General features: G+C 46.1%; 1 protein-coding gene across 1 annotated transcript in view; it reads left to right on the plus strand.

Moving 5' to 3' along the window:
• Positions 1–24699, plus strand: part of JAZF1 (JAZF zinc finger 1) — a 307976-nt gene that overhangs the window by 276605 nt on the left and 6672 nt on the right. The window contains exon 4 of the mRNA XM_081079665.1: positions 21922–22091. Within this exon, the coding sequence (XP_080935791.1) occupies positions 21922–22091 (170 nt within the window). The remainder of the gene's footprint in view (positions 1–21921; positions 22092–24699) is intronic.

Below are 24699 nucleotides of genomic sequence, written 5' to 3' on the forward strand. Positions count from 1 at the left end.
CGGAGGTATGATTTATGAAATAAAATGGTTACTGAAGCAGGTGGAAGAGAGACCCTCTGGCCCCTACCCCACCTCGGCAAGGGGCACTAGCGTTAGCCGATGGTGTGCCCTCCCGGAGGAATGATGATGGCAATGTTGGTCACACGTGGGGACACCTAGAATGTGCCGGGCACCTTGCTAAGCGTGTCACTCACATACCCATTTTTTGTGTGAAGGGAAACTGGAGGGTCCGAGAGGGTAAGTAACTTGCCCAAGGCCACACTACACTCTGAGTGACTTTGGGTGCCTGCATCTTAACCCAGGTCTGCCTTTCTCCAAAGCATACTCCTTGTTGCTGTCCCCTGTGACTGGCAAATGTGAAATATGGAATGCAATGCATTTGTGCGCCCTTCAGAAGTGCTCAGTACATCCTGTGGTCCTAGGCTAATTATTTACTTTCCAGGTATAACCAGGAGAAGTAGTCTCGTTAATACACAGAATGGACATTTGAGTGCCTACCTACTACATGTGAAACGGATAAAAAGACCTAACCCTTGTCCTCAAGTAGCCCAGAAACTAGTGAGGGGAGGGACACAATGAAATGCACACAGGATGGTAAACACCCTGAAGGAGACAAGCTCAGTGCACACTAGAAGGAAGGGGCACTCAGCCCAGCTTCGGGGCAGGGGAGGGAGTCACAGGAGCCGTCCTGGAGGCAATGGGATCCAAACGGAGTTTTAAGAAGGAGTACCTCTTAGATGAAGAAGAGGGTGTGTGAGGCTGGCTGGTTCAGATGGGTTGGGAGGGAGAGAAATGCCCAGAGGACGAGAGTTTGCCACATTTCTAAGTAGAATGGGAAGTGAATGGAGGATTTTAAACGGGAATGTCGTGGTTTGCTTTACATTTTTAAAACATTATTCTGACTGATTGATGAATGAATGTTGGAGGGATGGGACGAAAACCAGCTCAAGGAGTTGGGGGTGTGTACTGCAGCAGTTCAAGGAGAGACGGCAGGGATAGGACAGGGATAATAGGGTGGAGACGTGGGTGGGGTCCGTATGTTCTAGAGGTAAAAGCCTACGGGAGTTGAATGAGAGGGGAAATAGAGGAATGACTCCTGGGCTCTTTGCAGGGGCAGCTGAGAGGGTGGTGGTTCCATTTCCTGAGCATAAAGGGGCAGTAGCAAGCTTTCAGGGCAACTTACAAACAAGGGCTCACTTTTAGCATTAATACACGATCTTAAATTCCCAAGCACCTGTGTCATGAAAAACTGTATTTTACTAATTCCCCAACTTTTCCCAGTACTGGGGAGCATCTTAAAAATACGGAGCCCTGGGACCCACCCTAGATTTTCATGATTCAAGCGCCAGGCATCAGGAGCTCCCAAGCTGGGCTGGCGCTGCTAACCCAGCACCAGTCCATGGGCTGCTCTTGTTTCCTATTCGTCAAAGCCAGTCTTGATGACCTGAGGGCTATTTGAGCAGTATTCCTGCCCAACTGTGAAACAGTGGCACACCACTCGCTCTCTCTCCCATTGAACCACGAGCAGTTTTCCCAGATAAATCACTCTGCAGTTAAAGGCTTACTGGCCTAATTCAGGCTATGCTCCTTTGATGTTTTTCGATGTCCGGCATGTCCTAATATGGTTTGGAACCTTAAAAGAATAGCTTTTTCCTGAGAGACAGGAATGTTCCCATACAGTAACGTCTTTCATAAGGACCTGAGGCTCAGATGTCTGTCTGAATGATCGGATCCTCATAAATGGGCGGATTGGTTCTGGAAATCCCATGAGCCTAGGCTTTCTTGCCAGATTTATGACACTTCCTGCTTGTGTTGAGGCCAGGAATAACATCACAGCTCCCTCAGCACTTCTGGTTTTCGTTCCTGAGGGGGTGGCAAGGGAAGGGAGAGGTGGATTGAACCAATACCACTTTGAAAGGAAACTGTCCAGTCTTACTTTCCAAAACCTCAGAGAACACCGCACGTTCTGCTGAGGATACAACAGTTTTCTACCTTCTCTTCTTTCCGTGGTGATTTTTCCAGCTTCACCTGTACCCATCCGGGTGGATTTGCTGGTGTGGGAAGGGGACCAGAGCTGGCTGGAGATTGAGGACACATTCCAAGGTGCGGCCAGCGTCCTCAGGCAGTCGCCCTAGACCTTTGGCAGACAAAGCAGTGCTGAACTTTAGATAAGCTGATTTACATGGTGTCTTACGATTTTCCCCCCCAAACGATGTTGAATAATGAGTAGCGATGAATTCCCTCTTGCCTTGACCAAGAAGGGACGAATTAAGATGGCTACTCCAGTTAGAACCCACGCCTGGCAAAACTGTTTGGCCAAATCATACATTATCTTGATGGATAGGAGTATGATTGTTTTTAGTCCGTATAATAATTGCATCAGAGTAGCTGCATCGACCCTATCAGCAGCATATCAGACACGAATCAGAAAATGTTATACCGACTCTGGTATAACAGAGTCAGAATAGAGTCCACCGAGGAGCTGAGTCTAAAGACTGTTACTGGAAGACTCGGCGCTGAGTGTTGTGTGGGATTCAAAGATGAATAGAAAAGAACCAGTCACTTCAAGGGGATGAGGATCTAGTTGGAGAGGAGGATAAGGGTGCAAGTAAAGCTTCTATAAGACCCTGAAACTAAGAGCCTTATGTTAGGTGTTATAATGGCCAAAAGAAAGAGAAGTCACTTCTACTTGGGAACAATGCAGTTAACAATTACCTGGGGAAAGTAGCATTTGAGAGAGGTCTTCAAGGATGACACTTAGGGTACACTTAGGGTAGAGAGTGCTGTGTTGTGTTGTGTATCCCAAGTCCCAAAACCTAGCCGACAGTACCGAGATGGTTTGGGGACCAGGGGTCACGTACACACCGGTTAGGGGGAGCCTTTGGATTCAGGAAGCCTACACATAGATAGAAGATACTAAAATGCTAGGCTAAGGACTTTGTGTTTAATAGAGTTGGCTGTAGGGAGCCATTTTTAATAAGAGAAGTAGTAACTAATGCAATCAAAGAAGAGCAATACTGTGGATTGAGACTATTTGGGAGAATGTTAATTTGGCAGCGGAAGGAGGATGGACTGGAGGGCAAAGAGATCGGAAGCTGGTTGATCAGGAGGTTATTTCAACAGCCAGGGTGAATGTATGGAAGTTCATTTGATTTTTCTTGATGAAATTTCTGCATATTGGGCGGAAAATGACTTGATGTGGAAAGCTTTCCCTCTCCGTCGATAAGAAACCTGCCTGACTTGCTCAACAGAAGTAAACCTTGTAGACATTGGAATGTTTATGTTTGGCCTAAAAATGGCTCTGGTGTGTTTTTTTTTTACACAGCTGTAAAGTGTATTTAACTCCCAAATATAAAACACTTCTTGACTACTGTTTCATGGCTTCATAAAACGAGGCTCAGTTGCGTAGGTGCTTTCTGTTGTCATCTCCTATCTTTCTACACAAATCTGTTTCCTGATATTGTTATTCCAACGGAAGAAAATTCAACCCCGCATAAACTACCTTTTTTTACAAGCAGCCATTAGAAGAAAAGCCCCAAAGACAATAAGGAGCCTCTGCATTTATATTTTTAACCCGAGATTACAGATCTAACTAGCAAGGAAGCAAAATCGCTTTAATTATGAATGTTTTTCATTGTGGTTGTGAGTGTAAGTCAGTAACAGATGTTCATTTTCCCCAGCTCAACTGTTTCTAATTCTTTCTTGAACGTGGAGAGAGAAATCTTTAAACATTTGCCAAGGTTCAATTAACATCGCTGGCTGAAGGTGGAAAATGCCCTACTTTGTTTTTTCGCAGCCATATACCTGCTTTGGCTGCCTGTGCCAGCGAGCACAGGGGAAAGATTCCAGCTGGCACCGGTTTTATTACTGCAAAGTTAATTTGCAGAATAAGCCTTTGGCGGGAGGGGTCTGTTCGACTTTTAATATATTTATTTATTTACTCTCTTGTGTTATAAATAAAATTGCACTGTAAAACGTTGCAGCTTAATTGCAGGAAACCCAGTGCATTCTTTTTGTTGTTGTTCTGCAAGTGGTTAATAGCTTGTGTTTTGTTTATACGGCGTGGTAGAAATCTCGTGTAAGAATATGGTTACAGCCAAGGCTGTGTGACTCGGTTTATCATGTTTTTCCTGTGCTCTGTGGAACAGACGGCTGTTCATTATTGAAAGGCCTTTTTCTGTGGAGAATGGAGTTGGGGGAGGGGGAGGGAGAGCGTTTATATAAGAAGGCAGAATGACTTCCAGAGGCTCCGAGCACTCTGTGGTGATAAAGCCTCAACGGCATCGTATGCAGTGACATTACAGGAATTTGCTTTGGCACCTCACAAGTATTTCAGCTGCATGTTCTCAAGTGAGGCCTGCTGAACAGGCCACATGTGACAGCACCAATCGAGTTTTCTCCCCTCCTTCAATCCTCGACATGTATATCTGCATGACTAGTTCCCCATCTGGCAGTCGGCTAAGGCACAACCGTATATGCTGCCCCCCTTCGAATTCTAGAGCCCACCCCCAAAAGATTGGGGCCACCAGATAATACACATTGGGGGTTTGATTTTCTAAACTTCCACTTTTTTGGAAAAATGTTGTCATATAAAATGTGTCTCATGGATGCCAAAACTTGAAAATTATACCTCTGAAGTAGTTTGAAATGGCCATTTACAAATGCACACTGTGCAGGTTGCTTCGACTTTGATGATAATGCCCATTCCCGAGGTTTTCTTGTGTCTCCCCAAAGGTGTCCTGAATATGTGTTCATCAATCCTCATTTAGGCAACTGGAAAATACTTCCTGTAGTCTGTGACACGTGGATTATCTCATTAGGAAATGTGTGGATGACATATGACTTAACGGGACTTACAAAGGTCGTCGGTTTGTCTTTGGATAAAAAAGTACTTTCTCCTTATAGAGCAAAATAAATGCGAGGGGAAAAATAGTTAGTAGACCCAGGCTGAAAAATGGAGGTTGGCTGAGGGTTGTAATAATCACATTACAAACATCACAATCCTTTGGCACGCAGAACTGACTTTGCTCCTTCAAGGTCAACCTTTATGCCTCTGGGCCAGGATTGATTTGAAAAATGGGCCGTTTGGATTTAGTGCTGGCCACAAATCAAACTCGAAACCATAGTGGAGGAGGATGGGCAGTAAGTTATTCAGTGATGTGAGAACTTAGGATTGAAAATTCTCACCTTCATTTTTCCCTCAGGACCCAGCTTCTACCTTGGCATTAGAGAGACAGTTTAAGAGAAGTGTTTAAAGCTCTTAGTCTTTGTATATTCATGAAGCTGCTGCATCTGTGTACACAGATGATGGCTGGAGGATACACATACTCATTCAAAACAATGTAGGAATCATTGCCAGCTAACTACCTATAGTTTTCAAACTACTTCAACCTCACATTCTGAAAAGTAAGTAGGCCTCTTGTTTGGATGGACTTAATTTGGAGGATTGGGCGTGTTCACTGAGCCAACTCTTGAGAGTTTAATGTGCTGCATCTGTGAAATAAGGGCGATCTCTGTCTCCTGGCTAGCAAATGCTGGGTTTCCCATTTATCTCACCCAGGAAACCACTGACAGACAGGACATTGTCATGGGAGGGACATCCAGAACCTGGGTGCCAGACTTCCCCTCCTGCCTGGACCTTTACTGAGTGAGTGACCAGGGACAGGTCACTCTCTGAGGCCTGCGTCTTGGTCTCCGTCAGAGGGGAGGTTGGCATAGAAGACTGATGTTCTTTCCGCCATGAAATTTTATGACCCACTGATGACATCATAGAAAGGTTAAGCTTGGGGATTTTTAAATCAGTCCGAAAGTATGTACTGAGGCCTACTCAGGACTCACAGCTGTAGGAGAGAAGCATAAAACAGAGTCCGGGCTCTCTTGGAACAAAAACAGATCTGGAAAACATACATGAAGGGGGCAGGTGGAGGCCAGAACAAAAGTGGGAGAGCAGGAGCCGAAGGACGTAAGACGGACAACATGCTACGTTTCCCAAAAAATAATGCCTGGCCGGACAATCATTCTAATGTGTCTTTTGGAGCAAAAATTAATATAATACCTGGTATTATATTATTATATTGTATTATACCCAGTCTTACAGTAAAATAAGACTGGGTCTTATATCAATTTTTGTTCCATTAGACGCATTAGAGCTGATTATCCGGTTAGGTCTTATTTTCTGGAAACACAGTAATGAAAACACCTCCTGGAAGGTCCCAGCGGAGAGGAGCTAATAGTGGGGTGGGGGTGAGGGGAGGGCTTTTTAAATGAAGTTAGAGAGGTGGGGCCAGTTAGTGGAGGGTCTAAGAAAATGAGACACAGAAATTCAAAACAAATTCTTTCATTACTTGGCACAGAGAGTCGGATCTTGGTAGGAGTACCATTTCCTACCTCTAAAAGGAAAGAAAATGGCAAAAGGACAGTGAGATGGTGTCTTTTGTCACTTGGGTTTTGTTTGTTTGCTTTTTATGGATGAAGCCTATTTCCTACCAGTGTCTTCCTGGCCTGCCTTCTCCTAGATAAGATTCTGGAAAACAGGCCAGAAGCAGCCCCTCGGGTCTCCCATGGGATTACCACACAAGGAAGTGACCCAGATAGAAGCCACTGCTGAGGTTTGATAATCTATCTTGGAAAAGTGGGAGAAGGAAGAAGCAGAGCCGATGCTGTGAGGTGTACCTCGGAGGCTTGTGCCATCAAACACAGCTGTCTAAACTCTCCAAAATATCTGCTCAGTCCTCATTCATTATAATAAAAATTCCCATCCAGCCTGGCCACAAGCAGAACGGAATTTAAGCACCTGATGATTTGGGAGTCCGACCTATAAATATATCATCCATCACATTTCCATGTGAGGGTTTGGGCAAAGTGACAGGTGTTTGGTCGTTTCTCTTGCAGCTTGCCTGGGGACCGATAGCCCACAACTGTTCCTGTTTTCAGCCTTCAACAGATTTCTAAGAATAAACCCTCGGTCTTGTTACTAAACCATGGGAAAACCTCTTGTTTATCACCATGTGGCATTTATATGGCATCCTTCTGTTAGGCATGACGTATTGTAAACACGCTACGAGGCAGCCTGCAAGTGCAGGGTTTCCAGACTAGCAATACATGTGTCCAGAGAGACCCTGAAGTTGCCTGAGGAGGGGATAACAGTGGAGGAAAGAGCCCACCGGCCTCTATTCTGAGCAAGGAAGAAAGACATCATGCTGTCGGTGTGTGTAACTGTCACTCCAGGGTCTATACTGAACCTGTTCTCTGCCAGGCACGGTGAAAAGCCTTTTCCGTGAAATGGCCAGTCCTTACCCCGGCTGTCAGGTAGATACTGTGACAGTTCTCCTTCTGAGGTGGGGTACTTGGGCCTTGCAGGAGACGAGTTCCCTAAGATCCCACAAACAGGATTCGAGTTTTGGCCATCTGGCTGCAGGAGCCTGCTCTTGTCACCGGTCAAGGTTGATGGTTGTAAGTCACGGCAATGGGGAAAGCTCAACGCCACTTTTGAAATCAAATGTCTACCTTACAGAAGAAGGCAGTCTTTTGAGGAAGCGGCATTGTGTCTTTGTCATGGAACATAGGCCAGGGCAGGCTAGGGCCTGGGAGAGGAGGGCGCCGATGGCCAGGCCAGAGCACGCCACTCCAGGGGGAAAGGTGAAAAACGCCAACGAGGCTGACCAAGGACAGCACGTGGGTCGAGGGGTCTGGAGGTGGTGACCAGAGAGATAGCAAGCTCCAGCTCTCGGCAAAACACAGGTGGGCCAGAGCAAGCCACAAGGGAGAAGTGAGAGTCCAGGAGCCAGCTCAGCATGGAACATCAGAGTGCAGCGAGAGGGACAGCAATCCGCAGGGGCGCGAACTAGTCACAGCCGTGCGAGTCCCCGTGGGCAGGAGAATTGGGCAGCTCTAACCTCCACTGCTCCTGGGATTCTCGGTGACCCCTAGGTCTTAAAAAACCCACTGGGCCACATCTGTCATCCTGATTGACTGTTTAATTTGTGGAATCACCTGTCTGCTCAGTGAAGTTACTAACAACTGGTAGTGCTGTGTGGTAAGGACTGGTTTAAGCTTAAGCTCGTACCTGTGTATTAACCTCTGATGCGGGCTCTGTGGCAAGGCACTTGCGGTGCCTGAGGTCATGGAGCGAGTCAGTGAAGGAGCCAGTGTTAGGACCCAGGCCGTCAGCCTCATGGTGTCCTCTTCTGACCATGAGATATTGCTGAAGAAATGGAAATAATAGGGAAAGTGTCCTCAGGGTCCCTGGATGGTCACACTAAGACCTTGGCCTTCCAAACCCTGCCACCGCGACAGGGCGTAGGTAAATAAGCGGGTAGGAAATGATTAAGGCTGTGAGCGGGAAAGCCCAGGTTGTCCGGTTCTCACTCGATGCCTGCAGAGTAGAAAGTCTGACTCATTTTTATAACATACTTAAAACGATCTCTTTGGGAAATTCTTGCACCTGCAATTTCTCCCAATCACTGCTGTCAGGGTTTGTCACATGCATAACGTTTCACCAGATTTCAACGCGGCCCTCACGACGATGCAGCTAGGCTGATATGTGCAATATGTAAAAACGACATTACTGGTGCTTTCAGGAAGCTGCCCTGTTAGGAAGCCAAATAGCCTTCTTAAAAATCAGAAGTACTCTCATAAAGCGTGCTTTTCATGTAGCACAGACTGTAGTTTCCACATGGGACGAAGTGTGAAACTCAGCTTTTATGGGAGATCGCTGAGATTTGTGTGAACTCTCTGTGACTCGCACGACATTATTCCCTGGAGGAGCCACTTACTTTCTGTGGTGGTGCGTTTTCATGTCATCTGCGTGTCTGGAAAGAGACAAATACTCTGATGCAGTGGAAACGGGTTTTTGCTGGCAGACCCTAATTATTTCTCGTCTTGATTATAACAACATTTTTTTTTCCTCACTCTCCATCATCCTCTGCTTCCCAGGCCTCCTCTTTGGGCTGGCTCTTGGCATAAGAACATCTTCACCCTGTCTGTAGGTTTGCACCCTGTAAATATAGCACAATGTATTTCATAGTGAGACGGGAAAACACCAGACCAGTAATCAGCCCTGGCAAGCTGCCTCAGTACTGCAGAGAAAGGCTGCCCTTGTTTCAGAAAAGATGATCCTCTGCTCCCGTTGTTTGCAGAATTCGTGTTATTAAAAGCAGGCATTCCCCCAGTGGGGAAATCCACGGCATCGTAATGAACCGCCAGTACCTCTCTGCTCACTGTGAGGGCCGAGAGGCTGCACGTCTATCCATCCCCTGGTCTCAGTATTGGGAAGGAATTAATGAAAATAAGTGCAGTACTGTCGTCCTCAGTCAACATTTTCCCCCCAACAGCATTAGAAATCAGTATCCCAATCCATTGTGTTGGAAACGTGAACTATTCTTAGGCATTGTTGTCCCTGCATTTTAGGCAGGTGCTTCTAACCAGATGATTTCTCGTTAGGTTGGCGGATCTCTGGTCATTTCTTTCAGGTCCAGACCACTGTATATTACTGATTAAAATAATAATACCAAGTAGTGCTGAGATAATACATAATGGTGTGCCAGAAATTAATCCCTTTATGCATATTAGATCATAGCATCTTCACGATTGCCCTAGAGGTTAAGTCTAGAGTGATTGCCATTTTACCTGTGACGAAATGGAGGTATAAAGAGGTAAAATAGCTGGCTGAGGCCACCAGCTAGTAAGAGCACAGCCAGAATCCTAATTCAGGCGGCCTGTTTGTAAGTCCCTGAATTACCCGCCTGTCCACACGGCCTCCAGACAGGGTTTGGGTTGGTGTTCGTAGCTGTGCTAACCTGACTTAATGGAAGGATGAAGCTGGTGTGTGTGCCTCTTGCAGATTGTCGTCAGAGCTCCTCTTATTTTATCATATACAAATTAGTGTGTGTTAAATAAGCGTAATCGCTGTGTAATAGACGTCATACACAAAACGTCTATTACACACATGTACCTATGCGCATTGCGCTGAGTAATGCCATCCTTGCAGTGCTCAGGGGCTCGGCCGTGGATTTCCTTCATTCCACAAACATTAGCTGAGGCCTGCTCGGGCCAGAGAACATGCTGGGAGCTGGATGCTGCGGAATAAGGACCTCAAGCCCTGCCTCGCGGAACGCACCATCTGACAGCGGTTTCCCAGTAAGGGTAATGGAGAAGACGAACGTGCCAGCTGCCCTGGGACACACCTGGACCTCTGCTTTCTGAGTTGGTCTCCAATCGGCCCTCTCACCCTCGTGCTTGCCACCAGCCCTCCTGAGCTCGGCTGCAAGATTTAAAACTGAGAACCCATTCTGTTGGCAACCTGAGGACAGGCTAGGCAGAGCCCAGGGTACCCTGCACGTCCCTGCTTCGTCCAGCAGAAGGGCTCTGGATGCCTTGGAGCCATTTTTTAAGAGCAGGTTCACCCACTTCAAAAACAAAGATTGTCCTTGAGAATATTCAATAAGAACATGACGGGACATGGTCCTAAATCGATGAAGACCTGTCCTCATGCTTTCTGTCCTTTCCCAAGCCTGTCCCTTTCATAGATGAGGTTCTGTTAGCTCCATCTCTGTGCCGGCCTGACACTCCTGGGGTTGGCCTGCCAACACGGCTTCCCTATTGGATTTTAGGTTCCTGGTAGCTGACATAATACCTTCTCGAAGGTCACCAAAACGACCTTTCTCTTCTCTTTTATCTTGTGTTACAACCTATATAAATGTCCGTTAAAATTGTTTATTTTTTCCTCTGGAAAACATGTTGGTTCTTTTATAAAGAAGTTCTATAAATTGAAATGTCGATGGTCAAAAATCACTTTAAGCTTTTTTACAGTGACACATAGTCAGAACTATATTTTACAGGGAAACACACAAAAGTTTCGTGAATGCATTTTACACTCTGATACTTTCTGTTCCATTCTGTCCTTTTGTTTGTTAAATGCCAGTTCCCTACTAAATTGATGTCATGACCCACTTATGGGTCATAGTCTAAGGTTTAAAACCACTACAATGTTGAGTTATAAGGAGGTCCTTAGATTTGCCAATTGCCACAGGAAACTATTAGGTTAAATCTCCGTGAATCCTGGGCAGCAACTGGAAGACTAAGGGGAAGGAATCTCGTTTTGATCTCCCCCAAAGGTAAAATAGTGGAACGGATGACCTGGAACCAGAAGTGGGGGAGGGGATGCCCCCAAGTCCATGCAATATTGGAGAGACGCTGTCGTACCTTATTGCTTATTTTTTCCTGAAAAATAGCCAAGATATGGGAGCAATAAAGAAGACGCGATTGTGCTTTAAGGGCAGCTTCTTTCTCCTCCAAGATGGAGAGCTGGGAAATGAGGTACCCAGAGAAATACACCCAGCTGGAGCCCCCCCCCTCCCCCAGGACTCCTGCTGCTGCTGCTGAAACTGAAGCCCAGAATCAGAAACAAGCCAAGGGATTTGACTCCAAAGTGAGTAGGTGAGAGAAAAGTACAGAGGGCTTCTTTGAAGTCTCAAAGAGAAAGGAAGAAAAGGATTAAGAGGTATACCAGTAAAGGGAAATGAGATATAACAGTTAATGAGAAAGGTGTCAATGTTTTCTAGGTGTTTACTTCTTTTCATCTTTCTTCTGAGAATGTGCCTATTCAAATTCAGAATTTATAGCTTTGTGGAATTGTTTTAAAATTTGAATTTTCAGTTTTTAAAAGAGGCTGATTTCATTTGCCTTGATCTTGACTTCAAATCAAGTCACCAGCCATGGAGTTAGGGTGACTTTCTTCCCACTTTTCTGCTGGAGGACGAAGGAGCTAGGAGGGAAGTCACAGACTCCTCCGTGCAAACCTTAGCCCTTACGTGACGCAGTCACACCAATAGAGAAAGATGACAGGGAACTGGACGAAGGCAGCTCATTTGCCATTAAGTGACAGCACCTGAATCTCAGAGACCTAAATTTTTTGTATCTTCACTATGCCTTCATCATTTACACTGTTCTCCCAAGTAACAACATGTAGTTGAAAAGCAGTGGCCTGGTGTCAGGAGGCCTGATATTGCCCTTGCCTTTCATTTGTTTGTTCGACAAACATATATAGAGTGCCTGCTGTGTACCTGGAACTTTTAAGGACACCAGGAATTCAGTGAAGTGGATATTACTTTCTAGTGGAGAAGAAAGATAAAGATGAAAACAAGATGACTTAGAAAACTAGATGTGGTGTGTGGAAGGTGCCCACGAGGAGGAGACTGTGCCTAGAGAAGGACGGGATATTTAAATAGGTGATCAGGACTGGCCTCTCAAAGGAGGTGACGTTTTAGCTGAGGAGGAGCCAATCATGAGAAAAGCTGGGAGAAGAGTGTCCAAAGAGAGGGACACACAGGAAAAGGCTCTGAAGAGGTAACGAGCTTAACATTTTATAGACACCTGGCTTCTAATTTAGTGTGGAAAGCGGTGTCATTGAAGTGACCCCAGCATAGCAAACAAGGAGACAAACAAGCATCATAAAAGAGAAGGAGGGAAAATGACATTGCAGAGAAAATCCATTTAAATGTTTAGTTTGAATAATTGTTTTTATTTTTTATTTTTATTTTTCAATTACAGTTGATATTCAATCTAATATTATACCGTGTTTCCCCGAAAATAAGACCTAGCCAGACCATCGGCTCTAATGCGTCTTTTGGAGCAAAAATGAATATAAGACCCGGTCTTATTTTACTATAAAACTGGGTTCTATCTAACATAATATAATAATATATATATATATATATATTTTTTTTTTTAAAGAATTGGAGTGACAATTCTCCAATTTGGGGAACAGATTGGAATGTGGGGAACAAAGAGAAAAGGAAAAGGGAGGGCAGGTTCTGAGAAGGGAGGGCAGGTTCTGAGAAGCAGGAGTCAGTGTGGCCCGGTTCTTCATAGCACCCAAGATGCTAGAAATCACCGGGGCGGTGTCTTCAAAATCCAGAGGGAAAATGGCCCTTAATTCCAGGCTACAATCCAGTGTTAGGGTAAGATAAAAACATTTTCAGACATTCAAGGACTCAAAATTGTACCTCCCATGACCCAAGCAAGAAGTAAATGAAGAAAGAGGAAGACATGGGATCTATGAAAAAGGGTCACCCCACAACCCCCATGAGGAGAAGCAAAGGGGATGCTGGGACGGTGGTAAAGGGAAATCCCAGGGTGACGGCTCTGCAGCAGGCCTGGGGGAAACCGGGTGGATGCCCCAGGAGTGTGTGTCTCAGAGGACAAAGAAAGAAGGAGGAAACGAGAGGGAGAGAGAAGTAAGAAATAAGACCAAACCAATACCCATTGGTTTTAAACATATCGAGAGATCTGCACTTCCATTAGAGAGTTTGGGATGAATTCAAGCGAGCAGTACAGTACCCTGGTGAGGGATACGTGCTTTGCAGCCAGGTTGCAGTGCCTGCTCTGCCATGAGGCGTTCAGTGACCCCAGACAAGTCACGTTGCCTCTCTAAGCCTCTGTTGTATGTGAAATGAAGATAATCATAGTGCCAGCCTCTCAGTGTTGTCGTGAGCTGACATGAGTTACTAGATGCCCCGTGGTTAGAAGTCTGCCTGGCACATGCTGAGCCCCAGATAAGTGTCAGCTGCCCTGATGGTGATGGTGGTGGTGATGGTGGTGAGGAGGAGGAGTCTCCACATGAGAAAGACAGTAACAACCACATAGGCTACGAAAATGGTGTTTATTAACTCCAAGGACAACAAAAATGTGATCGTCCTTCACTACGTGGCCCAGTGTCCTAACAGTGCAAACACTGAATACTAATGAAACCAGGTATTGTGATGAAATTCTATAACACCAGGAGGAGGGGAATTGCAGGAGGAGGGCTGGAAGGTATATAAAGGATCAAAAGTCTTATCTTGCATAATAGGAAGTCAACAGATATCCAAACTGAGCATCAGAAACTAGCAGTAGAAACATGTTGTTTAGAAATGGAAGGTAAGTCCCAGTAACAGACGTTAAGCGGTTGCTATGGGGTAGTGGGAAGCGATGGGACAGAGGACTCCTCGTGTTCCTTTTAAGCCTCATAGAGCTAGCTGTCTGCCTTTTCACTATGTGCAATGATAACTTGGATTAAAGAAAATTTAAATTAAAAATAATAATGGAGAAATACTGAGAGGACAAAGGAGACCACCTAAAGGGACTTCCACTGGCCAAGTTGTAGTAATTTAAGCATCGTAGAGTGTGGTAATGACTGGTAGCTAATTAGTAATTAATGGACTCTGTGAAAATCAGTGAGTCCAAAAGGATCCTCAACATGGAGAAATTAACATAAAATGTGCCCCAAAGCAGCTGAAATACAAGAGGTGAAAGCAACAGGATGTGTTTATATTTCTGTAAGTTTTGCTTCTTCTGGGAGTGTTGGCATAAAGTCGATGTCTGTGTATGAAATATAGGTGTCTTGCTCTCCACCTCAGTTAGCAGACTGGCAGGGAACTGTGAGAAGCGTGGAGTTGCAGGAAAAGTAGGAACTGGGGCGAGAGTAGGAAGGACCAGCCCACACCCTGGTCACAAACAGGTAGGAAGGGAGCCTAAGCAAGAGTGGGCTGCAAGATGGGGAGATAAGCATGAGCCCCTGGTCCTCAGGGAGATGGGATCTCCAGTGGCCCTAGTGATTGTATGGAAGACATGATGTGGCAAGAAAGACAGGGCTGTTAAAATCCTGTTTATGGAACAGACATCCAGCCCAGGAAATGCAGGCTCACTCTTTTTCCTTTTTTTCCACCAGGTATTTTGATTTACTAGACAGTACAGTTTTTAAAAATAGTGCTAGCAATACAAATAGGAATGCTGTTCATAAAAGTTCTTTTTTTTTTAATTTGCAGATATGTTTATGTCTTCTTATTTCCCCTATTTCTTGCACAAAAAGGAGCATCGTTTATACTCTTTGTTTTCAATTACAGTTAACATAGACTATTATATTGGTTTCAGGTGTACAACATAGTGATTAGACATTCATATACCTTATGAAATGATCACCCCAGTAAGTCTAGCACCCATCTGACACCACACGTGGTTATTATAATATTCCCTATATTCCCTGTGCTGTTCTTTATTTGCATCCCCATGTTTTTTAACTGCCAATTTGTCCTTAATTACCTCACCTTTTTCACCCATCCCCCCAACCCACTCCCATCTGGCAACAATCAATTTGTTCTCTGTATCTATGAGTTTGTTTCTGTTTTGTTTGTTCATTTATTTTGTTTTGAGATTCCACTTATAAGAAATCATGTGGTATTTGTCTTTCTCTGACGTACTTCACTTAGCATAATACCCTCTAGGTCCATCCGTGTGGTCGCAAATACAAAAGATTGAAATCTTGCCATCTGCGAGAACAGGCTCACTCACTCTGGAATCATTTTGTTCTGCCTGTTCTTACCAAGTCAGTTGGTCAGTAACTCAAAACCCCTGCCTTCCTCGGAACGAGATCAGCTGCTGTTGCTTTTAGGCCTCGCCAGATTCTTACAACCCCAGGAAAGTCAAAGCTGAGGATGGAAATGATGAAAAAATAATTCAAATCTATAGGACCCAATTATGATTATTTGTATGATTTGTCTGTTTTTAAGATATTTTCTTTTGAAGCTTAACTACTCAGTGGTAAAGCTGGCATAATTTTGTTGAAATTTGTAGCATGTGACTCAATTTGTAATCAACACTTAAATATATGAGCATTTTATTTTAAAAATTATTTAATAGTATCTGAATATTTAGAAATATTTGTTAACTAGATTTATGGGTGTAAAATTTTAGCAGTAAACCAAGCATCAGTAGTTCTTAAGTTTTCTTATATACCAGGGGTGTATACAGGTGACTTGTTTTCATCTTTTGTCATCGGTATATATTATTACAATTTTAATACAGTTTTTTCCTTTCTTACAATGTGCATACATTTTTTTGGTACCTTCTGTATATCAAAAGTCCTCCAGATATTAAAGATCCAAGCAACTGTGATGTGGTCTAGGTCGTGATAAGGCATTGGGTTGCTCCTCGCTGTGGGACACTATTGGAAGGTTTCAAGCAGGGAAGTGGAATCATCTGATTTACATTTTTTAAGACTGTAGGACGTGAAGAGTGGAGGCTGTGTAATCTTGGGTCTCCTTCCACACTGAAGTCTGCAGTGTAATTCCCTCATTCATTCACTCAACAAACACATGTCCATCGGCTCTTCAGAGCCCACTGCCCTGGGCATTGGAGCCTACTCAAAGGTAATAATACATTCGAGAGTGTTGAGGCCAGTGAGTGAGACATTCCTTCTGGCTTGGAGAACCAGGGCCCATTCCATAGCGGAAGAGGAGATGAGGAGAGTGACTTGCTAGGAATGAGCCAAGGCCAAGGGCAAGGAGGGCAGAATTTGTGAGAGTTGGCTCATGGTCCCCAGAGCCTTTGGGGTGTCTTTCCTCACGATCACCCATTGCCGATTCATTTAGCCGGTTGTTGCTTCAGCTCATGTAAAGTGGGTCAGTACCGGGAAAGCTAATTTATAATGATAAGTCTATAAGGCAGAAAGGGAACTCTTTGCTAATATGTTTGCCAGAATATGACATCCCAGGAGAGCTTAAATTTGCTGTCACTGAGCTTATCACTTTTGCATGAATGTTAATGATCTGGGTTATAAGCAAAATGTGGCGTACAGGGTTTCTGAAAAGGCTGGCTTATTTTTATCTATCTGTATGCCCTATGTTTATGAATACAAAGAACGAGAACACTAGGTCCTAAAATGGATCGTGGGCCAAATGCCTAAAGGGGTGAGCAGAGGGCAGGGTGGGCAGAGTGTAAGGGGCGTGGACAAGACTTGACATGGCTCTGCGACAACTGAGAGGGAGCTCAGCAGAGGCACTCGGGGCTCCTGGGCGGTTATGTGACCTCTGTCCCAGCGGGTGAAACGTGTGTGTTTACAGGCGTCCCGGACCATCTTGTCTTTTCATGTGACTCATGAAACCAGCTCTGATTTTCACTTCCTTTGCTGACAACCAGGAGGAATTTTTCAGCCTTATCATGAAATCCTATCTACTAGGTTTTGCTCGTTTCCCAAACTGAAATGCTGAAATGAGCTTGTGGGGCTACCAAGGCACCTCTCTCCACCGCTGTCCTGCCCCCATGGGGGGGGAGGGGGACAGTGCAAGCGTGATGTCTGAAAATGGAAAATTCAACCCAAGGAAGACTAGTGGCAACCAGTTTTCACATGTGACACTGCACAGTGACATTACATTTTCTATCCTGTGACTCACATGCTCCAAAATCCTTTCCTCCCCACCTCCCTGGCTTACAACAAGTAGGGTGTTGGGTTTTTTCCCTTTCACACAGAGGAAATACTTTTCTATTAATTTTTGCTTACCAGATTATGCAGAAATTAACGTTTGTGGATTCTGGATGGTGGAGGCTCAGAAAAGGCACTCTACTTGTTTCTGTCCCTCTGTCTCCTGGCTTAGAGCCTTGCCCCTTCACCTGTAGGTTCACAGGGCGGGGTTTAGACAGGGCCTCGGAGATCACCTGTTCTACTCAAGGTCAGGGTTGCATAAGTGAATGAATGAATGAATGAATGAATGAATGAATGAATGAATGAATGAATGCATCCATTCCCTAACAGCCCCTTGTCCTCCCCTGGAGTAGTCCAAAGCCTCATTTCCATCTGATGGCCTCAAAGCTGGCTGTGATGTGTCCTTTTGCCCCCTCCAGCGGGCCTGGAGGGCAGTGGCTTCTGCAGTGGACACACAAGATGGTCTGTGAGGTGGAGGGAGTACGAAATCTTTATACTTACTTCATAAAGTATTTCTTCCAATTATTAATACATATGTATACTAAACTACTTTATCATCCTTTCATTTGCATGTTTTACACAGCGATATATCATTTACAGTAAATATCTTCACACACACTCATAGTCCCAGTTGTTTTTTTGTAAGAAATTAGAACAGGATATGGAATATAGCATAGAGAATAGAGTCAAGGGAATTGTAATAGATACATATGATGTCAGAGGGGCAATAGATTGAGGGAGGGGGATTATCAGTTCGTGAGGGGTGAAATGTAACTAGTGCATTGTTTTGTACACCTGAAACTAATAAAATAAATAATCAGTCAATCAAAAAGAAAAGGAAATTAGAGCCACTCAGGTTTTTTTTTGTTTTGTATTTAAGGAGAGCGCAGCTCACAGTGGCCCATGCGGGGATCGAACCGGCACCTTGGTGTTATCAGCACCGCACTCTAACCAACTGAACTAACCGGCCATCCCTAGTCCCAATTTTTTATTGGTTGGGATGTAGGATCAAAAAGTTGGGCGACCATTGCTAGGAGGACCAGCCTTGCTTCGCCTTGCTTTCCCTAAATGGCTGGGGGAATTCTCTAACGAAGGTCTGGAAAGTGCTAGGAGTTCGTTCATTCTGGAGTCAGTTTTGAGATAGCAGAGAACGCGGACGTGGAAAACCAGCGTGGGGGTAATTTTTCTTCTTGGAAAGACATGAGGAAATTAATAATAAAACAAAGAAGACAGGGTAGACCCCGATGTTTGGGTCACTAAAGTTATATAGGTTTATAACTTTAGTTTCCGGTTTGCTCTTCCTCGAGTTGAAAGAAGTTAGAAAAGAGACTAAGAGCAGTTAGGGGTTTTGGCCTCAGGTGTTTTCTGCAGAACACTGGGTCCTGCCGGCAGGTTTTCCAGAAGGGAGCTCCAGGCGGAGCTAGCATCGCACAGGTGACATTTTAACAACTGTGGCCTCGCTACCTGCGGCAGGCCCTCTGGCAGTAAGTTGCAACGCGGCAGCTTCCCAAGCAGCACTACCTCACAGCTGTTGACAGTTCTGTTTGATGCCAGGGAAGCATTTGGGGTACAGTGGGTTCCCCCATGCACTCCTGTTTTAAAATAATCGGTATCCTCAAGAGGGAGCAAGGGAAGAGTGGATGAAATAAACTGGGCATGTGGCATCTTGCTTGTTTATCAAATACCTCTTTTATGCCAGGTATTGTTCTAAGTATTTTTTTAAAAAACAGGAACTCAATTCATTTTCACAATAGCCTTAATAGTTGGTAGTTTTATCAGCCCACTTTACAGATGAGAAGTCTAAAGCTCAGTGAGGTGATGTCACTTGCCTGTCAGTGACCGTGCCAGGGCTCATGTGACCCCCGTCTGTGCTTCGTGCCTGGTCCCGTGGACTCACTGTGGAAAGAGGCGCTTAGCTCTGCCTGCACTGCAAAGTCCTCAGCCAACATGGCACCTGTCTTGATAGGAAGTCCCTCTTGCAGTTTTTCTAGTGGAGAGTCCCAAACTTTTCAGAATTATGTTTTGTTTGGTTTCACAACAGGCCTTTCTAAAAATATTATTTTGTATGTATTATGTATATGTAATATTACCAAAATGATCTTGCGTTTTTTTAAGCACTTGCTGTATGCAAGCAGGTCCTCTTGTGCCAGGTGCCCTGTAGACATTCCTTCTAATCCATAAATTAAACTGTAAGGAAGAGATGTGCACCCATTTCACAGAAGAGAAAGTAGAGGTCAGGGAGCTGTCACGCAGCTACTGAGAGCTGAGACATGAATCCAAGCCTGTGCGTTGCTCTCTTTTGTTCTAAGACACAATTAAGTGTAAACAGGTCCTTCTTGATCCCCATCCAAAGGAGACAGTTTCACAGAGCACCCAAAGGCCTGTGGGCTGTACTGATGACTGGGGTGCATGTGGGGCCCACGTAGCACAGGACGGAGCCAGTTTGGGCGTGTTGTCCCAGCGCTAGCATTCTCTCTCACAGGGGTCTTGGCACCGACCATCAGCCGTGGTCGCCCTGCCTCATCCACAGCCTGCACCCCTCCGGCCTGGCCCATTTGCATCCAGTTCAATTTTGAAGTTCCCTCCTCTGCCAGGTTTCACTAAGCCCCCCATTGGGCTGCAGCTCCCCCCAGTTGTAAAAGTTGCATGGCTCTCGGTGTTCAGGTTAACAAATTAGTCCAATAAGACGAATAAATTAGTCATTCTGACCTTCCGAGGTCCTAATAGAGGAACTTGGCGAAATAGCATTTATAGTTTTCTAACAAGCCATTTAAAGGACACCAGCGTGTGGCATTTGTTTAAGAGTAAAATGTCCTAAACAGTGCCCTACTTAAAAGCAGATTTCGAGATTCGCTCACAGACGCAGAGATGTGGTGCAGCAGATCCCTGGGGTGTTTTGGGCAAGTGTTCCCAAGGTGGGTCTCATTTCTGGGGGCCACATCGTGGACAGCGGGGCGTCCTGAAACCCACGCTTCACTCGCAAGCCTCATTTTGGCCACACTGCTGTCTCTGCACCACCCGACAATTTCTAAACAGGCTTCAAAACAGACGGCTTTGAGTTCCATCTGAGTGTAGATGGTAAAGAACCAAAGTCAAGGAGGTTGGGAGGGGCCCCCTCAGAGAGCTGCTGGCGTTGGGGGCAGCGTGGGAAAACATGACCTCCCTTAATGGCTAATTGAAAAGGCAGAAGCTCTTGAGCCTCACAGGGCTCAGTTTCCTCTCTTTCCGTATGAGAAAGCGACAGTCATCCCCACCTGACAGAATCCCCAGACGATGAAATGAGATAACATGCCTAACGTGCCTGACACGTAAGCACTCAGTCAGTTTGAGGTCCCTTCCTTCCTTCCTGGATCCTTTTAAGTGTTAGCCTCAGATGCTGGCGTCCTTGTTCCTGGCTCTTCAAACAATCTTATTAATGCCTATTAAAACGAAACCCAATAAAAGTGCCAATATTTGGTGTTGAAATAATTGATGTACCAGAGAACCCATGGAGCACCCAGGCAGGCCGCTGGTGCAATTTAGCCTCACACCTGGGGGATGAATTTCACAGCTGTAATTGCTGCCATATAATTCTTATTAATGTTGTGCTATAATTCCTATTTATTCCACCGGGCTTGTAAATGCATTAGGACTTGTCAACATATTATTTTACACTGTTTATGATCTGTAGAATTATGTCCTTCAGGGTTGCATTGTGCAAAAGCTCAAAATAAGTGGCTTTGGGCCTCATTTAAAAAGAGCCAAAGGGGGCTGCTGGTTGAAGTGGTTCTCCATCCCTGCCATCCAGAACAGAAGTCAGTGAAGTAGATTTTAAATTCCGTGCTGAGCAGAGCGCTTAACCTCAGCAACACAGGGCATCCCCGTGCTTCCAGTGAACTGTCTGGCTACGTGTGTGAGCCCTGCCTGCCTCCCAGGGGACATTGGGCACAGTTCCCTGGGAACAGGTACGGGAAGAAATTGTTTGGTCTCCAAGAGCGGGACACAGTTCCCTGGGGACAGGTACAGGAAGAAAGTGTTTGGTCTCCAAGAGCGGGACACCGACAGTTTGCCCTCAGAGCTCCGGGCATCTCTGTCCCCATGCTCCCGAGCTTGGGGTAACCCCCTTTAATTCCAGATTTCCTCTTGGTCTGACCATCTCAACCTATAAAGATCTGAAATTAATTCCCACTGAAGTGCACGTACCTAATAAGTGTAAAATGTAACCCCCTCCCAGACTCTTGCATTGACTAGGCCAATAAAGCATAAAACCAAGGGAACAGAATTCTACCCATTGGAACGTCAGGCGTAGTGTGTGTGTGTGTGTGTGTGTGTGTGTGTGTGTGTGTGTGTGTGTGTTGGGGTGAGAGGTGTCTGTGGTCATTGGTTATTTTTGGTTTTGGCCTCGGAGCCTTCGCAGCACCTTTGCAATCACAGCTGACCTGCCACAGAACCCAGTTCAAGGGGTCACTCAGCTAATTCGTAGCCATGCATTGTTGGGATGGCCTACACCAGGTCTCTGAGGTGGGCATGCAGATTCACACACGCACACACACTCGTGCACGCACACACCCACACACACTGTCCTGGGGACTGGACGCATTGGTTCCGGGAATGCCCTCTCCGGGGGAAAGAGCTGCCGTCCCATCACTGCTCCTCCTGTTCTGTGAGCGACCCTGCTGACAGCCCTTCCCTCTGTGACCCCGCAGGCAGTGAGTATGACGAGGAGGAAGTGGATTATGAAGAGTCGGACAGCGACGAGTCCTGGACCACAGAGAGCGCCATCAGCTCCGAAGCCATCCTCAGCTCCATGTGCATGAATGGCGGGGAGGAGAAGCCTTTCGCCTGCCCGGTTCCTGGATGTAAAAAGAGATACAAGGTAAAAACAAAGAAAAGTACCGTGTCACTTGGCACAACAGCCCAGAAGGGGCGAGTCCCGCCTCAGCCGGCAGCCCCTTCCTCTGGAGCACGTGGATGGTCCGGGGAGCGCCCCCCTGTCCCATGCTGAGCTGAGGGCTGCGGGGCTTGGCCTTGGCTGCCCTGGGTGGAGCTGTAGGTCACAGAATTTTTGGTGGGAGGGCCATGCCTTGGATAGTTTTCATATTCATGTCTTATCAGTCAGAATATGAAATGTGTCACCTATTTATTGGCCAAACACCTTTCCCAGGTGGCTCACAGAAGACCACTTTGAAGTCTGAAAGCAGGGTTCAGAGCCCTTTTGGAAAACACAGGGTATTTAGCTTCCAGCTGAGGACATCCTTGCTCCCCCCATCCCTCCTCCCCAGCAACATGAAAGGAGATCAGGAGAAAAGGGGGCTTTGAGATTTTTGTCAGCAAACCACCCCCTCCAGCGTCCTCTGTAGATGGCACAGAACCCGTGTCTCTGAGGGCCTCACTCTGGGTGTCACACAAAGCTGGAGGCACTTCATTTCCTATGAAGAAAACTCAAAGGGACAAAACAATGAGAAACACCCACAACAATCAAGTAGAGGTCCAGAGGGCACTTAAAAAAAAAAAATGTGCCCACTTTCCCATGAGGTGTTAGCAGCTCCTTAAAACTCAGCTGAGGTAGATCAGAAACATACCTGGGGCATTTGATGATATGCTAATTTACTCACAGCTCAGCAGATTGACAATTTTTTTTTTAGGGTTTGAAAAATATGTGGTAGCATAAGGACTTCTTATAGTGCGCTTTCTCAAACGTGTGTCTCTGAACACTAAAAAATAACCTATGTCAGTACTTTACATATCTGCTACTGATATAAAAAGTACGAAACACAAATATATCGCAAGGTGAGTGGCCCAAGGTTTCACCTCCTCTGTAGGCTGTTAAAATTCTACCATGGCCAGTCCAGATGTGCTTTGTTTAAACTAAAATGAAAACCCCAGGAGGCAGAGTGAGGTCCCATCAGGGTACCCAGAGCTGTTTGGGTGGGAGCCCGTCTCAGAATGCGCACACCTCTCCTTAGTGTCAGGAGGCTGCGAGTGGGGAAGCAGGAGAGGTCGCCAGCACCCCAGGGGAGGGTGAAGCATTGCAGAATGAGGTTTTCCCTTCTTTTTTTTATTTCCAAGTGGAGAGAGCTTGACAGGGACGCAGTCATTGACCTGGTCTGCTCTCGGGTTGCTAGTTCTCTCCAAGCTTCCCATAGGCGGTTCCTCCATGCTTTGCCACCCCCTTCTCTTGTGTCCCAACACTGTTTAAGGGGGATCTTACATCCCCGCTAGGTAGCACAGTGAGGACCCAGACGAAGGCTGACCAAAAATAAAAGGGCTGAACACTGCAGCCTTTCTTCTGCCCTTCCCACCTCTGGTTTCTCTTTTCTTACATCCTTATCCCCAGGGCACTTGTTTTCTTGTCATTATTCTTTTGCTTTTATTTTTCTTGGGTTTCCAGCACTCGAGCAGCTGGCTACGTCTGGGTCGATGGGGCCTTTTTCGAGTGCTTTCTCCATCTGAGGCCAAGAGAAAAGTTGAGTGAACTTGGGCTGCGTGCGGGGGCTGCTTCAGTGCCACTGACAGGTGACGTGGGTGGTGGCAGTGAGCGTCCCGATTTCCATGAGGGAATGTGTGCGTTTCCGTTCCTGGGCCAGAAGGCCAAGTAATGCTAAGGGGCAAGCACACACGCAGAACTACTTCTAACCAAGTGCTTGAGACGAGTGTGGGCACAGCGCCTGAAGCTTCAGTTTGCCTTTCTGCTGGGAAGTGACGGCCGCAGGGCAGCGGTGTCTCTAGAAGTATTGCATCTTATTTGTGGCATGGTTATTGGGTTGGGTATTGGAGAGAGAAGGGTTTAGTGAGCTGGTGTGCTGCGCAGTCAGGCAGGAGTCACAAGTGCTGCCACCGTTTACTCCCAGGGCTGACTCCAGACTTGGATTTCTGCCTTGTCGGCAGGGGGTCTCCTCTACCCAGTGAGTCTCCTGGGCCCTGACTCGAGATGGGCTCTCCTCACCATTTCGTTGGCATTTGCAGAACTGAAAAATGAGGTTATCTAACTTCGCAGACGCCACACTGAGCAGGACACGGGAGAGGGGTGCAGTAGAGCTGAGTCTCGGAGCTGTTGCCCCCGTAACCTAGGTTGTCTCCCTCCCCCTCCGCTCCCCTCAGTACCGCTCATTTGAATTCCCCTCATTTCTCAAGGCATAGCACACCCCAGACAATTTAAGCATTCCATTGTCAAGTTGCCTGCCATTGTTTATTGCCTGCCACCTCCTCTGGGAAGCCCTCACCACTTTCCCAGACTGACTCGCCACTCCCGAAGGTCTGTCCTCTGACCTTTCCACACGCTCTATTCCTACCGCTGGCAGGACCCCTCCTCAGCACCCAGCCGAGGTCTTGGGCACGGGAAGTACTCTGCAGATAAAAGGAGACAGAAACGCATGGGGAAGAGGACCGGTGGGCTCCCCGCTGACCCCCAGAACCCGGAGCAGCAGCGTGAGTCATTCCTCTGGCTCCCTCCCAGACACCTTCCAGGCCAGGGACAACTGACC

Source organism: Rhinolophus hipposideros (assembly GCF_964194185.1).
Source record: "Rhinolophus hipposideros genome assembly, chromosome: 18".
NCBI classification, from domain to species: domain Eukaryota; kingdom Metazoa; phylum Chordata; class Mammalia; order Chiroptera; family Rhinolophidae; genus Rhinolophus; species Rhinolophus hipposideros.